The 14,592-nt window shown below is 42.2% G+C and overlaps 1 protein-coding gene across 2 annotated transcripts in view; it reads right to left on the bottom strand.

The window, feature by feature from the left end:
* Positions 1–426: 426 nt before the first annotated feature.
* Positions 427–14,592, bottom strand: part of LOC128627749 (uncharacterized) — a 60,266-nt gene continuing 46,100 nt past the window's right edge. For both annotated transcript variants that reach the window (XR_008392045.1, XM_053667244.1), the window contains 2 exons: positions 2,880–2,982; positions 427–2,540 (listed from right to left, as the gene is read on the bottom strand). Coding sequence is in view for 1 of the 2 variants with exons in the window: in XM_053667244.1 (XP_053523219.1) it covers positions 2,253–2,540; positions 2,880–2,982 (391 nt within the window). In the remaining variant the exon portion in view is untranslated. The remainder of the gene's footprint in view (positions 2,541–2,879; positions 2,983–14,592) is intronic.

Raw genomic sequence — 14,592 nt, 5'->3', positions numbered from 1 at the left:
TGTGAACCAGGTGGCAGGCTCTCAACAGACATCCAATTTGTGGGCCCTGGATCTTGGTCTTTTCAGCCTTCAGAATTGTGAGGAATAAATATGTGTTTTTTAAGCCACCCAGTTTATGGTATTTTTGTTAGAGCAGCCCAAACTGGGCAAGGAGGCAGTGGATTACCCTGTGCACCCTCACTGCTCTGGTGGATCTGAGAAGCGTTGTTGATTTTTCAGATTGTTCAGCTTTTAACTCGTTATTAGGACCCAGTGGCAACTTCTAAGCTCCTAACATGCTAGCCTAGAAACCAGAAGTTTCTGCTGAAAGTATTTTTTAGAAACATATTTTGTAAGGTCTGCAAAGATTGTATTGATAAACTAGTACCAGATTATTAGTATCCAGAATACTAAAATTTATTCAAATGCATTTATATAGTACCCACTGAGTTTTGTATTGAGGGCTCTGCACCTGTACAAATTGCAACAAAAACCAAATATAATGACCAATTCCAAGGACTTAGATGGAGGCAGAACACAAGGAAATCTGTAACCACTGTTTTAGAAAGAAAAAAGAGTTCCAAACCTAATCTGAGAAAGAACATATTTTGAATGATGTAATTCATGTCCTGTTGGAAGGATGTATTAGTCCTCATTAAATTGTAAATAAATTTCCTATAAGTTATAGTGGATGAAAATTGGTTCTGGGGATTCAAATCACCTGCCATCCTGATAACTATTAGACAAGAGTCTGGTGGTCTTTAACCAAACATTCTTTTTTTTCCTTTTAACTGTAAAATTTCTTACTAAAAAAAAGAATCTTTAAATTGGCCAGTATCTCTCATAGGCCTTTTTATACAGCAAAGTTAAAATAAAATTTTGACACATGCTCACAATGAAGTTGTCTGAAAAGCTTCCTTTAACATTGCAGTAGAAAATTACTAAGAGTTGTAAAGGATGTTAGCACACGGATTGGACAGCACTTGAATTTCAGATGTATGAGTGGGTGGGTGGAGGTGGGACAGGATTCCTCCCTAAGGGACATCTAAATACTACAGAATAAGTAGAACAAGGTGGAGCAGAGAGGTGGGAGGAGTGTGGTGCACAGGTCTGTGGCTGCCTGGCCAGCGTCCTGGAGCCTGCCCTTTCCCTCGTTCTTCTGGGCACTCCCCTGCACCGCCACCTGGGAGACACCCTGCCCCACCCTCCCCGGAGACGCCGTTTTTCTGTCTTTTAAGAAATGCTGCTAAAAAGCTAGAGAGAAAGAACACCCCTAAGAGCAGCCCTCAACCAATGACAGAGTGAAGCAGTTGATACGTAAGTGCCTGGTTTCTTCTCTCCTCAAGTGGGATAATTTTAGTGTGTTTTACCATTGCATTTCCCCAGGAATCCAGCTCCAGGCACCCTGTGAGCCCTGGGTTCCTTTTCCTGTGCCATTTCCCTCTCCCTACAGGTGTTTTCTCTGCCGCCAAGATGAAGTGCTTACACTCCGCCCTTGTCACAGAGTCTGCTCTGAGGAATCTGGACAGAGCAGTCCCTGGAGCAGAACTACAAGGAGCTGAACCATGGAGAGAGTGTGTAACACACAAAGAAGTAAAAGCAAGGTTGGGTCAGGGTATTAAGTGTCCTGGTTTGCCAGATTTAGCATTTAAAAATACAGGACACACAGTACTTATTGTTTAATTTCAGATAAACAGCTTTTGATTTTTAGTATAAATATGTCCCAATTTAAAGTAAAAAATATTCATTCTTTACCTGAGATTTAAACCTAACTGGGTGTCCTGTATTTTATCAGGCATTGCCAGAGATGGAGAAAGGATTTTGAGCTTTATCTGTAGGACACTTGGGCTCCAGTGTGGAGCATGGATTTGAGCAAGGTCAGGCAGACCAGAGAGGAAGCCTATCCCAGCTGAGGTGAGGCCTGGAGTGGGCTGTCAGGGAGATGGGGGAAGGGCATTTGGGAAGCTGTCTGCCCTTCTCAGACTAGGGCCAGGGCAGCAGAACTAGCTCACTGGAGAGGATGGGAAAAGATTGTTCAAGATATCCTGGAAATGCCCTCTACTGTTTAGAGAAAGACACCAGGTTAGCAGCGCAGGGTGTCTCTTTCCCCCTCCTGCAGGCACTTGCACCTGTGAAGTGAAGCTGCCTTGCTTGGACTCAAACACCTGGCCCCTGCATCAGGCAGCACAGGAGCTTTGGGGCTAACCTTCCCCAGCTGCACTCGAAGGCGCTCAGCTCAGAAAACCCGTCAGCAGAGCCTCCAGGAATAATCATCAGCTGTGAGTGGCAAGGAACACTAAGAAGAAGGAAATTCCCTTTTTTGGAGCCTCAAAGAGAAAAGAGCTCATTTTCTCTTTGTTGTTTTCCCTGAGATGGACCTTGCCTTGTGTGGTAACCCCAGCCATGAGGCTTGTCTCGAAAAATTTGTTCTCATCCTGGAGATGAATAGGAAGCACGTTCAGAATCACACAGCCATCTCTGCCTGAAGAACTCTTCAATTTCACTGCCACCTTCATGAAGGAAATTCCATTCTGCTGGGAATCCACTTCAGAAACAACATACTGAAAAAAGAAAGAAGAAAAATAAAATCCATTATGACAACGATAGGCTCTTGCTTCAGCTTTGTTCCATTTCTTCTATTTGTGAAATGCACACCGAAGGCCATTAGGGGACATCATATAAATTGCTTCACTCCAAAGTTAAAGCAAAAGGAAAAAAAAAAAACCGGTACCAAAATGAAAACGGGGTTTTGTTCATTTTCTAAAACCTGAATTTGACTGTAGCTTTTTTTTCTGAAAGTTTGAAAAGGCTATTTTTTCAAACTAAGTTATAGCTACTTGCATCAGACATTAGGAAGGCATGAGTGGGTAGTTAGAAATCCCCTTTCTCCCGGCACTCACCCAGGCACACGGACACTGCAGCAAAAGCGCCTCCTGTGAGCCGAGCCCCCGGCACGCGTTCGGCCATCTGCGGGAGTCAGGTTGCCATCCCAGGAGCTCTGTGCTGAGGATCATTTCAGTTATTTACATACCGTACATATTTAATTCTTGTAATAACTTTATAGGGTAGATATTCTCCTCTCCACTTTAGAGTTATAGAAACTGAGGCTCAGGAAGGTTAAATAACTTTCCGAAGTCAATAAGTGAGAGTTATGGTCAGAACAGTGTTCCTTCAAAATTTGTATGTTGAAGTCTTAACCTCTAGGATCTCAGAATGTAACTGTATTTGGAGATATGGTCTCAGGAGGCCTCAGGAGAAACCAACCCTGCCAACTTCTTGATCTTGGACTTCTAGCCTCTGAAACCATCAGAAAACCAATTCCCATTGTTTTAAGCCACCCAGTCTATGTACTTCATTATGGTAGCCCTAGTAAACTAATGATAGTGACCAACCCAGAATTTTCACCTGGTCTGCAGTTCCCCTGAAATCTTTTTTCATCAGGGCGTCAGGTCTAAGAAGAAATGGGGTTAAGAGGAAATTTATTTTACTTAACTTCCAATATCCCAACGCAAACTGGGGTTTAGCACAAGCTGACCAAGTTATCCAGGATGTCCCAGCCTAGTGGTCATGCTGGTGATGTGGTGACGTGGGCGTTCGGGGAGAGAGGACAAGAAGGTTCTAAGCAGTAACAACTCAAACTCAGAAGATAAGGTGGTAGCATTGTTCCTGCAGGAAGTCAGTTTATTTAACCAGGCCCCAGACCATGACTAGAGTCTGAGACAGAACCCAGTCCCTGCCATGTAACCCAGCACAGGGGACTGGGAAAAGTGTAGTGTGGGGCCTGTGCACCCTCTCTCCCACCAGATTTCCAAATACTGTGCTGGCGCCTTGATGACTAAAAGGTCAGGCCCTTCACTGGTCCAGCAGAGATTTCCTGGGGTGGGGCAGGACAGGGCAGAAATGGGCAGAAATGGGCAGAAATGGGCCTAGGCCCGGGGACCCAGACAAGCTCCCCAGAATGCTGATGAGGGCCACAATGAACTGTTCCTTCTCAAAAGTTTTAGTACCTCCCCAGTGAGAGCAGGGAGCAGTTACCCATGGAATCCTGTTTGCTTAGATGAGACTTTGAATGAATGGGGGCTAGCTTCGAATAGAAACGACTACGTCTCTCTGACTTCCAAGAACAGAGACTGATTTTCTCTACCTGCTCCCACCACCCTCACAAGTGAGGTTTCTCAGCCCTGCATCCTAAGTTCATAAATCCCTCTTTTGCCATTTTCATTTGTTCTTTTACTTACCAAACACCCAAAAAACATTATCATATGTTTGTAATTTGACATCTGTGATATTCAGGCTATCCAAACCTCAGGGTTCAGAGCAGGGGACCTTTCTGCCCAGGTTTAAGGACTTTACTGGGCCATATAGCTCTCTAGAGAACTGAAGTGCAGAACAAAACATGGAGACAGAAATGGTGTTGACTTTGACCAGACCCTTCGGGCAGGCACTTTCAGCATGGAATACCTAAGCTTTCCATACACAGAGGCCCAGGGCTTGCTAAATACTGAACCTAAAACTACCTCCAATTCCACTCCACCTCACACTGTCCTCACTAGCAGAATAAAAACTCCTAATGTCCCTGTTCAGTCCTGTGATGGTCAGAACCAATCAAAATTGACTCCACAGTTTCATCAGTGATGGCTTCAGTGTCTTCAGCAATCTTCTTTATGCCAGAAGAATCTAACCCTAGAATGGGGGACTATCTGGAAATGACTCCAAAGTGTACCAAATAAAAAAGAGGATTTGTTTGCCTACTGCCACAAAGCCAAACTCATGAGCCAGTTGCTGGAGAGAAAAGAAAGAGGCTTTTTATTCAGATGCTACATTATCTGAGAGAATGGCAGACTCTTGTCTCAAAGACCATCTCCTCCACAAAATCCAGACGAAGTGCAAGCGTCCTCAGCAAGACCAAAACAAAAGGCAGTGTCCAGAATTCCTGTTGCCATTTGAAACACAGTCCTTTGGAGACGGTAGGTCAGCAGTCCCCAACCTTTTCAGCGTCAGGGACAGATTTCATGGAAGATGGGGGTAAAGGGGAGACGGAGCTCAGGCAAGCTTTGCTGGTTCTTTCACTCTCTGCTCGCTCACCTCCTGCTGTGGGGACGGTGGGGCCAGGGCAGAGACAGGAGGTAGAGCTCAAGGGAGTTTTGCTCATGGCCTGGTTCCTAACAGGATACAGACCTTACAGGTCCTAGGTCTCAGGGTTGGGGACCCCTGACACAAGTGCCTGCTAGGAGTCATCCCTGCAGCTTAGCTTGTTCCTGACTGCAGTCTGCCTCAGGCTCCCTGCTGGAACCTGGAGCCATTTCAACCAATGACCCTTGTGACCCTGCAGGCTAGGGCCACTAGGTGGCACAAATGCATTGGCCAGTATATTCACCAGGTGAGTGAGAGAGCATTACTTTGTACCTTTGGGTCTATATCAGCTTGGGTGTGGGACTGGTGCTTTCTGGTGCTTTCTCATGCTTCATATGGGTCCATCTCCCAACCAATCCCTTTTGCCTCAGGCTAGACTGACAGGCCTCTCTGCTTCAACACCTCCCCTGCTGCCATTTTAACTCCTATTGTGTGTGTACCTGCCTTATCCTAGTCCCATCCTCAATCTGGCACGCTAAGAGGCTAGGAGAGCATTTTTCTCTGTTCAATTATTATGATAGTTATACCTACGCAGTGTAAGAAATTCCTCTGCAATCTTGGCCAGGGAGATCTCCCCTGGTGCTCTATCAGCTCTGCACTGGTGTGAGGCATTGACAAGGCATGACTTGGTTACCTGGGCAACATGGCCCCACAGTCCTGCAGATATGCAGCCTGGGGCTGCATTGTAAAACACAATGTCCTTGTTATGGCCCCAGGCAGTTTGCAAGGCATTGACCAGCTCCAGGCCCTGAGTACTCAAACCTCTGACCTTCATCCCCCAGGAGCATGGCTCAGCGTACAAGTAGCTGCTAGGCTACTCCCACGGCCCAGCTCTATCTGCCCTGGTGGCCCCGACCGCAGTCCAGTCCCAGTCTATCGGTATCAAAAGTACTAAGATACTGAAACCACTCTCTCAAAGATCCTGGTGGGTCTGAGCTGGAGAGCGAACAGTGAAACACCCATAGTCTTGAGTTAATAAGTTGAAATTGACCAGAATAGCCTTTTCTCACAGTTATTATAGAGTTATATTAAACACAGAGCATTTCTATTAATATATGCAGCCTCCACATGCAAACACATGCATTCCTTAGAGGTGGGGTCTCTAGGGTGGGTAGCTGCATTGGTCCATTGCTCACCTTGTAGTTATGGATGCTTTCTCTCTTCCAGGAAATTGCCTGGATTGTTATCATCAGTCAAATCATATTGGCAGAGTCAAGTGGGATTCAGAGTCTCTAGACAGAACCTCAACTTTCAAGTGTGGGGAGAACAGAGAAAAGGCAAGGACCCCTGCATTGAAAGCAAGGGCATTCAGCCATTGAAGCCTGGGGTTCTGCTGTCCTCAGTGAAGAGCATCTTTCTATGACTATTTCTAGAACTACTGCTCCTCACACTCTTGTTATTATTGGTTATATACAAATTAGTTTGGCCTCATACGTAATGTGGGAAAGCTGAGGTGGCTCTCACCTACAGCAAGCAGCCTGTGTACACTGGTATTGATGCCAGAACTGGCACCTATCATCTTAATTCGTGTAATCATATACTCTACATACTCAATATTGTTGATTATATAGAAAATACACACAAAAATGCTTCTGTATTTCAGCTGTGTGTAGTTTCCATCTTTTGCTAATAAGTCATGCAGAACCAGAGAATCCATGAATATTGGAGTTATAACCAATAGTCAGATGTCACCTGAGCCAAAGTACCACCTGATAAGGAAACTCTACTGTCATGCAGCAACCACCCCTGCTTCAATAATTTTTTAAAAAAAATCCTTGCCTGAGGATACATTTATTGATTTTAGAGAGAGAATAAAAGAGAGAGAGATAGAGGAACATTGATGTGAGAGAGAAACATTGATTGGTTGCCTCCCGTACGCTCCCTGACCAGGAACCAAACGCACGACCTTGTGGTGTGTGGCACGCACTCTAACAGACTGAGCCACACCAGCTGTGGAGCTTCCTCACTATCTATAGTATCAAAAAGTTCAATGCTTTTTGAAAAAACCTACTCTCATTGTTACACAGCTGTAAACAAGAATGTTTCTGTGTCTTTTGTTTTCCAAATTGAGTTAAAATTTATCCCATAACATCCAGGCTCTCTTCTCAGCTCCACCCTCCTAGTTAGGATCCAGTGAGTCTGGTGCGCATGGTCCCAAGTCAGCGGTTCTCCAAGTGTGGCTGTCGGAGCCTCCAACCCTGTTCTCTGGACCCATCCCTCCCCGACCTCCAGCAAAGCCGTTCCACTGTCCTGTGCTCTTCTCATTGGGATCCTGCGTGAGATTTCACTTTCAGAATGGGCTCTCATGTCCCATCCAAAGGCTCTTCTGCCTGGTCCCATGAGGCTCACAGAGACAGTATCTGGACCTGTGCAGTCATTGTCTGGGCCTGGGGCAGGACACCCCAAAATATTGAACAATGGCATATTGATGACTTTGAATCAAAGTTACTTGACAAGCAAGTGGTACAAGAAAGGTACACTGACCCACACTTATCTCCTTGAATGAAGAAAATAAATCTCCCATGGGAAAGTACCCTCCTTGTACCAGGTTGTAAAGAGACATTCTTATCACCACAGATAAAGAATTCTGGGGGAAAAAGCTTTCATAAACAAACCTTGCTACTCCTTTACTAATTCACTATCCAAATCCAAACTTGTTTAGATTCCTCGGTAATGAACACCAAAACTTAAATGTCTTTTTGCTGTCATTTCTTCACCAACTTATTGATTCTTTGTCCAACAAGTACAAAAAGCTGTCAGGTTCATCATTTCTGGAAGCATCATTCATGATTCTCTTGTGTGCATGTATAAAAATTGGTATTGCTCCTGTTAATCTGATCTTACATAAATTTTATTGTAAGTCTAGCATAAGAACTTACAAAGGGGTGGGGAGGTAATTCTCTCTCCCAATACTGTAAACACATGCAATTTTTACCCCCTTGTCAGGAAAAGCCTGACATGACAAGCTTAACCTGGCCCATTTCCATGAGGTAATCTATATAAGCAAAATCAATAGAAAAAGAACAAAAGCGAAAGAACAAAATACGATGCATTATAGCTTGCTCTTTGTCAGGTGTTTTTGGAACCCAGGCATGTTTGGTACCCTGTAACTCTGTCAAAGAGTAAAGGAAGTTGGGCTCCCATCACTCCAAATAAGAGCTGCAAAGTTTAAGATGATGTATCCACTATCGATTATCTGTTATGGGTATAAAAATAGAGAGATTCCTTATGTCAAAGGGGAGAAAGGGTGGCCAGGCTGTGTCATGAGTCTTGACCATAGGTGACCTTTGGGTCTCTCCTTCCTAAGATGTGCTTTTTGTCCACACCTTTGAAAGAGCTGAGGAAGCAAGACCTCATCTGTCAAGGCTGAGAAACCAATGCAGATAACATCTTACTATTACCTCATCTTTTCTTGAGTAGACAATGAAGCAACTTAATTAAAAAACTTGACTGATGACTATCTCTTGGCATAATATGCCAAGAGATAAGAGCAAAGGTGTAATATGCCCCAACCAGCCTCCAAAGCTAGATTCTACTTCTTCTTGAACTCTTAACTGAACTCAACCATTTGGCTCAGAATTCAATATGGCCTCCTCTAGTTTACAAGAAGTGCCAGAACTATAAGAACTACATTTATCAGGCTGGCCCTCCTGGGTCAGAGGTCTCTGGATTTTCTTGGCATAGTAAAAACAGATGTTCCTCCCCTGGGCCTGGGTTCAGACTTGTCAACATGATTGTCAACCTCCTGGGTCAGAGTTCAAAAAATACAGATGTTATGGACTGAATGTTGTATCTCCACAAAATCCATCTGTTGAAGCCTTATTTCATAATGAGATTGTATTTGGAGATTGGATTTTTATGGAAGTAATTAAGGTTAAATGAGGTCATAAAGGCAGGGCCCTGATCCAGTAGGATTAGTGTCTTTGTAAGAAGAGACACCAGAGCTCTCTTTCTCACTGTGCCCTAATATGGTGAAGTGAGAGAGCTCTGGTGCCTTTTCTTATATGATGCAGACCCTGGCCTGCATGATCTGTGTGTTGTGAATGAAATGAACAAATTCACATGGACTATAGAAGTCCCATGGGGAAAAAGGGACAGCATGGCCACTCTCTGAGTGAGAGAGCTGGCCCCGACCCCTGCTTGGACAGGCTTTTATTGTTTTTCTGGGTACATTACATTGAGGATGGTCCTCACTTACTATGCACAGGTTCACTGTAGGTGACTACCTTTTATAGATAACAAAGGAAAGATGTTGCTAATTACTTTCTAAAGAGAAGGATGTTGCAGATCAATGGGAAAAGTGGTTAAACTGGTTACATTCCATACTTGGGAGGTTTAACACAGATTTTAGGAAGTTATTTTAGAGATATGCAGTAAACATTTTCTGACTCAATTCAGGGTGAGGGAGTTTTAGCAAAAGCAAGCCTCAAAGAAGCCTAGGTACAATGCAGGCCTGATTCCCTATGGGAGAATCTATCCATGGGCGTGGGTCCTGTGTGCTAACCTGGTTCCTTGTCAGTTTTCTGAATCAGGGGCTGGGCGACATTCCCCACACCATGCAGAACAGTCCCCTATACTTACAAATCCAAAATGCAAGGCAGAAAGAAAGCTGTTACTAGAAACCAAACTTTACAAGACCTTGATCTTGGATTTCCAGCCTCCAGAACTTTGAGAAAATAATTTTCTGTTGTTAAAACAATTCAGTCTGTTGTATTTTGTTATGGCCACTTGATCAAACTAAGACTAAAGAATAAAACATATGCTTATCTCACAGTCTCCCCCCCAAAAAAAAACACACATAAAAATAACATGTGTACATCACTGAGCACTTTACAAAGGTTGTGACACCCATTCTTAGATTCTGACTGCAAGACAAAATGGTGTATCATGACACTCATTTTACAAAAGGGGAAAGAGGATGGTGGATGGAAGGTGATCTGTGCAGTATCACACTGGGGGTCAGAGTGTAAACTTTTACCCAGAACACTGCTCTTTGCTGCTGTCCTAACAATTGATCTTCACGCCATGATGTCATCTGCAAATCAGATGAAAAGTTTCAATGTCTTCACACAGACATCAATAAAAGAGTTTAAAGGAGAATTGGTTACCCTCTAACCTGAAGATGACACATGGATTTCAACTTGTAAGCTCATTAATAACTTCTTGGCAGCAGCCACCAACCCTGTGTATTGACAAGGGTTCTGAGATCATGTTAGGAAAGAACATCCAGACTAACCAGGAACTCGGGGCACGGGCATGGAAGTGGGGCATGAGCCAGTGAATCTGGAACTGCAGACTCTACTTCAAACCCCCAGGACAAAACGGAGTCCTCATGGAAGAAGAAGAGCACTTTCCAGTGTGAAGACAAAAACATTATATACAGGGTTGGCCAAGGATACTATACTTTTTTTCTTAGAATTCCATCTTTCTGGTTGTCTCTCTCTGACTTATTGTTCTTTGTCAATATGGAAATTTTGGATCTCAAAATCAAGTTCTAAAAGAAATTCCTCATATGATGCTTTATATAGAAGATAACAAATGTCTGAGGGACAAGTTCTTCAAAGTTTTACAGTACACACAGGCACAGATTTCAAGAAGGACTGATATGGGAAGAAATGCTGATTCTCAGCACATTCCCAGCAACTGTTTTGTGGCTGGCAGAACAATTGGGTGTATAATCAGGGACTATACAACCTTGATTATAGAGGATTACACCAAGAGACATAATAATACTGCTATAATTATATATCAACAGTTAGCCCTCAAATTCTTTTTTTAGAAAACAGCTACTGCAAATTTTGCAGTTTAACAAGAAACAAAAATCACAGTAAAACTCCTTTGTGACCAAAATTGTGGTCCTGCCCCACCTCCATCTTAAACCTCCTCTAAAGCTAGTTATACTGCAAGAACAGAAAACTGCAAGGAATATTCAGCTTTTATCTTGATTTTTCCCCTTAATTATCAGTCCTGCATAAGCTAGATGCATGCTTTAAAACAGATACTGGCTTTAACTTATTTAAGAAGTAAAATGGCTCAATGAGACTAATTTAGCAATACTAAGAGAAGCAACTTCATATAACAGCTTTTTTTTCTACCAAAGCTCATAAAATGCCACTCTTATTTACCCAAAATGCTGAAAGCTTTTTATTGTTACAGAAACCAGGAATATAGAAAAAGGATCATTTTAGAATAAGATGAGAATATGTTTTAATTCTATCTTGTTGATTTTAAAGAAGTTGTGATTGAAGGAGATGCTTTTTCCATTAATTTTGAAAAGTAATTTTCCTTAAGTTCTTATCTGAGCCTTCCTCCACAAGAGTCCTATAAGCCAAATGTTCTCTACTCCTAGTATTCATCATGTTCCTCAGAAAAGATCTCTGGGAAGATAAATCATAATGTTGAACTTCTAAAGTGGCTCTTTGTAAAAATGAAGGTAATGATTGAGTTATCAAATTGTACACAAAATAATTGAATAAGTGTGCACCTCTAGCCAAAGGACTTAAATTCCATGTAAAAATTAAATGAGAAAGGTCCAAACCCACTGGGTGATACGTTTGATGTCAATAAAAATGTGAAACTCTATTCTTATTTCAGAAGATACTTATTTCCAAATTGATAATCAATTTACCCAAATATTTTTTCTTTAAAAATAGGGCCAAATGAAATAAGAGAAAATTAATGAGTTACGAAAATTATACAAGGGCTTCAAACATGATTTTCGAAAGTCATAGAATAGAATTGGACACAAAATACTACAATATATTTATATCAGAAGCAGTTAAGTTTTTGATAACAGTTATTAAACAGAGAGTAATAATAACAACATGTTAACTTTGTCCAGTGCTTCAGTACCTCCAACTCGCACACACTAGTTCGTGGTCCATGTGTCAGCTGGGCTCCCTGCCCTGTGGTCTTGGTGGAGGCTCCGCACCTTCCTCAAGTTTCCCACAAGCACAAGTTGAGAGAACAGGGAATATTCTGTACTCTTAAGGTCATTTCAACCTCCAGGCTCCTTCTGTCCCAGTTTCAGCATTAGCTTAAATACAAAACATTCCCAAAACATCCACAAAAACTCTGCTCTCACGAAGCATAAAAAAATGTACATAGAATTTTCTGAAGATTTTGGAGTGATAGGAGACTTGGAAGGGGCTCCCATTGCAACACTCAGGAAATCTCAGATGAACATATTTATCTTTGTTCTTTACCTACCCTCAGGCCTCCCTGAGGCGTCACTGGGGACGGGCACTGGCCCTTCTCCCCGAGGAGGTTCCTGCCCCAGGCCTGCGGGTGGTTCTAGCTTTGCTGCCTCCTTCCCTTCCTGCCCCTTTTCCTCAGGAGCAAACAAACTTCTCTCCCCATCTCCAGAGTCACCAGATAGTCATCAAGATACTGTTTACACCTAAATATGAGATCCGAGAACATATTTTACAAAAAAGAATGTTCCCTTTATGAAGTTTTTGGCCAACTGAAATATGTAGGTAAATTAGTAATTTTCAACCTTTTTCAGCTCATGACACACATAAACTGATTACAAAAATCCTGTGGCACACGAAAAAAATATATCTTTTGTGGATCTGACAAAAAATAGGTATAATTTTGATTCATTCACACCAGATGGCTATTGTTACGTTGGCTTGTTTATTTGACAATCTCAGGGAAAAGGAGTGAGTGCCCCTGACTAAACAGTCAGGTATTGCATGTTTAAAGACAATCCGTGGCACCCTGGCTGAAAATCACTGATGTAAATGACTGATATGGAAGAAATAGCCAAATGTCAAAGGACACAATACACAGGACCTATATTGCTTTTGAAATACAGATTGTTTCCGCACTCTCACAGTTCATAAAATTCTTCACATTTCACATGGGTGTTTCTGCCATCAGTAAAGCTATTGTTGAGTCATCTAACATGGTTCTCCAAAACTCATCAAGTTCACTGCTTTCTAACTAGTTTGAAGTACGGTATGTTTAATCCAGTTAGGCTGCTTGTATTGAAAATGTATCTGAAATCATAGGAACCAGCTTGTTGTTTATGTTCTCCATAATGTAAGCACTTAATTTATAGCTTTCAAAGTGACCTTTAAGCCTTATTTACAATGACATTCAACTTTGACAATTGAAAGATCATGCTAGGGAATAATGATTACAGATGGGTTACATTTCTTTACCTTCCCCCCTTTTTTTGTAACCAATTCTCTTGGACTATCTTTATAAACAACAGAAATTAACATTGATTGAAGCTGTTTTAGGTGGATCTTTCCCAAAGTGTTCTTTGTTTTCCAATGTGAAACTATTGAAATAGTGTCTTATATGAGATTTGTATTTAAGGTTGCTATCTTTTTTGGAGAGATAAATAATTTGGAGGGAGATACTTGCTTATTTTTAAAACAGAAATGACACATCATTTCAAAGACTGTCTTTGCAAGGAAGTTTTTGTTCTCACTGCGGCACTGAGGTGAAGAGTTTTTTTTCTCCAGAGTCTCAGAGGAACTGCTCCTCAACAGACGAACAGGCAGAGACAGATACACCACTCTTAGAGGACGACCGCCCACCTCCAAAAGTGGGTGGGCTTTTGGAAAGGGCAGGGGCTGGCCTGAGGACTGTGAGGGCAAGGGGGAGGGAGCCAGACTGAGCTCTTTAAGCGAAGGCGGCTAGAGCTCACAGGACTGCCACATCCTGGATTCAGGCCAACCTCTAGATATTTAAAAATGAACTTTGCTTTTGACCTCATTTGGGAGTAAGACCTGAGCAAGATTTATTATTCCTATGAAGAATCTGAACTGGAGAAAGACCCCACTTCATGCATGACAAGAATTCTTTCTTATATATTGGAGTGCATGCATCTTCAGCATGGCAGGGATAACTAGGGCCGTGAAGCTATCCTGAGTTCTACAATGGTAGGTACTTGTCATTAAACACATAACAAAACCCACAGAGTGCACAACACCAAGAGTGAACTCTACCTATGGATTTGTGTGGTAATGTTGTGTCCAAGTATGTTCATCTACTGTGATAAATGCACCACTCTGGTGGGAGAGGCTGGTAACGGGGGAGGCTGTGCCTGTGTGGGAGCAAAGAGTACAGAGGAAGGGGGCTCCGTACCTCCCTCCCTCTTTGGCTGTGAGTTAAACTGCTCTAAAAAATATAGTCTTCAAAAAAATCTATAAGCTCCGGGGTGTTGCCATTTTTTAAATAGGAAGCTAATTCTTTTCCAGTAAAATTATAACATCATTTTCTCAGGTTTTAACTAAAACATTTAATTATTGTAATTTTACAATGAAATTATCTGATGAAATGAGCCACTTTCACACAGACAGACTGATGAGTACAGTAAATATTGACCAAGCTTTTGTTGGTTGAAGCACTTTTCTATAAATATCATTGACTATTTCTGCACTCTCATTTGAACAAATAAGAGTAATGATTAATTGGAAAGCATTTTAAGTTTCCCCTGTGCTTAGAAAGATAATGACTCAACAT

This window comes from Artibeus jamaicensis, unplaced genomic scaffold (genome assembly GCF_021234435.1).
Source record: "Artibeus jamaicensis isolate MK-2021 breed Jamaican fruit bat unplaced genomic scaffold, CSHL_Jam_final contig_466, whole genome shotgun sequence".
Classification (NCBI taxonomy): Eukaryota; Metazoa; Chordata; class Mammalia; order Chiroptera; family Phyllostomidae; genus Artibeus; species Artibeus jamaicensis.
This window is presented reverse-complemented; position numbering and strand designations above follow the sequence as displayed.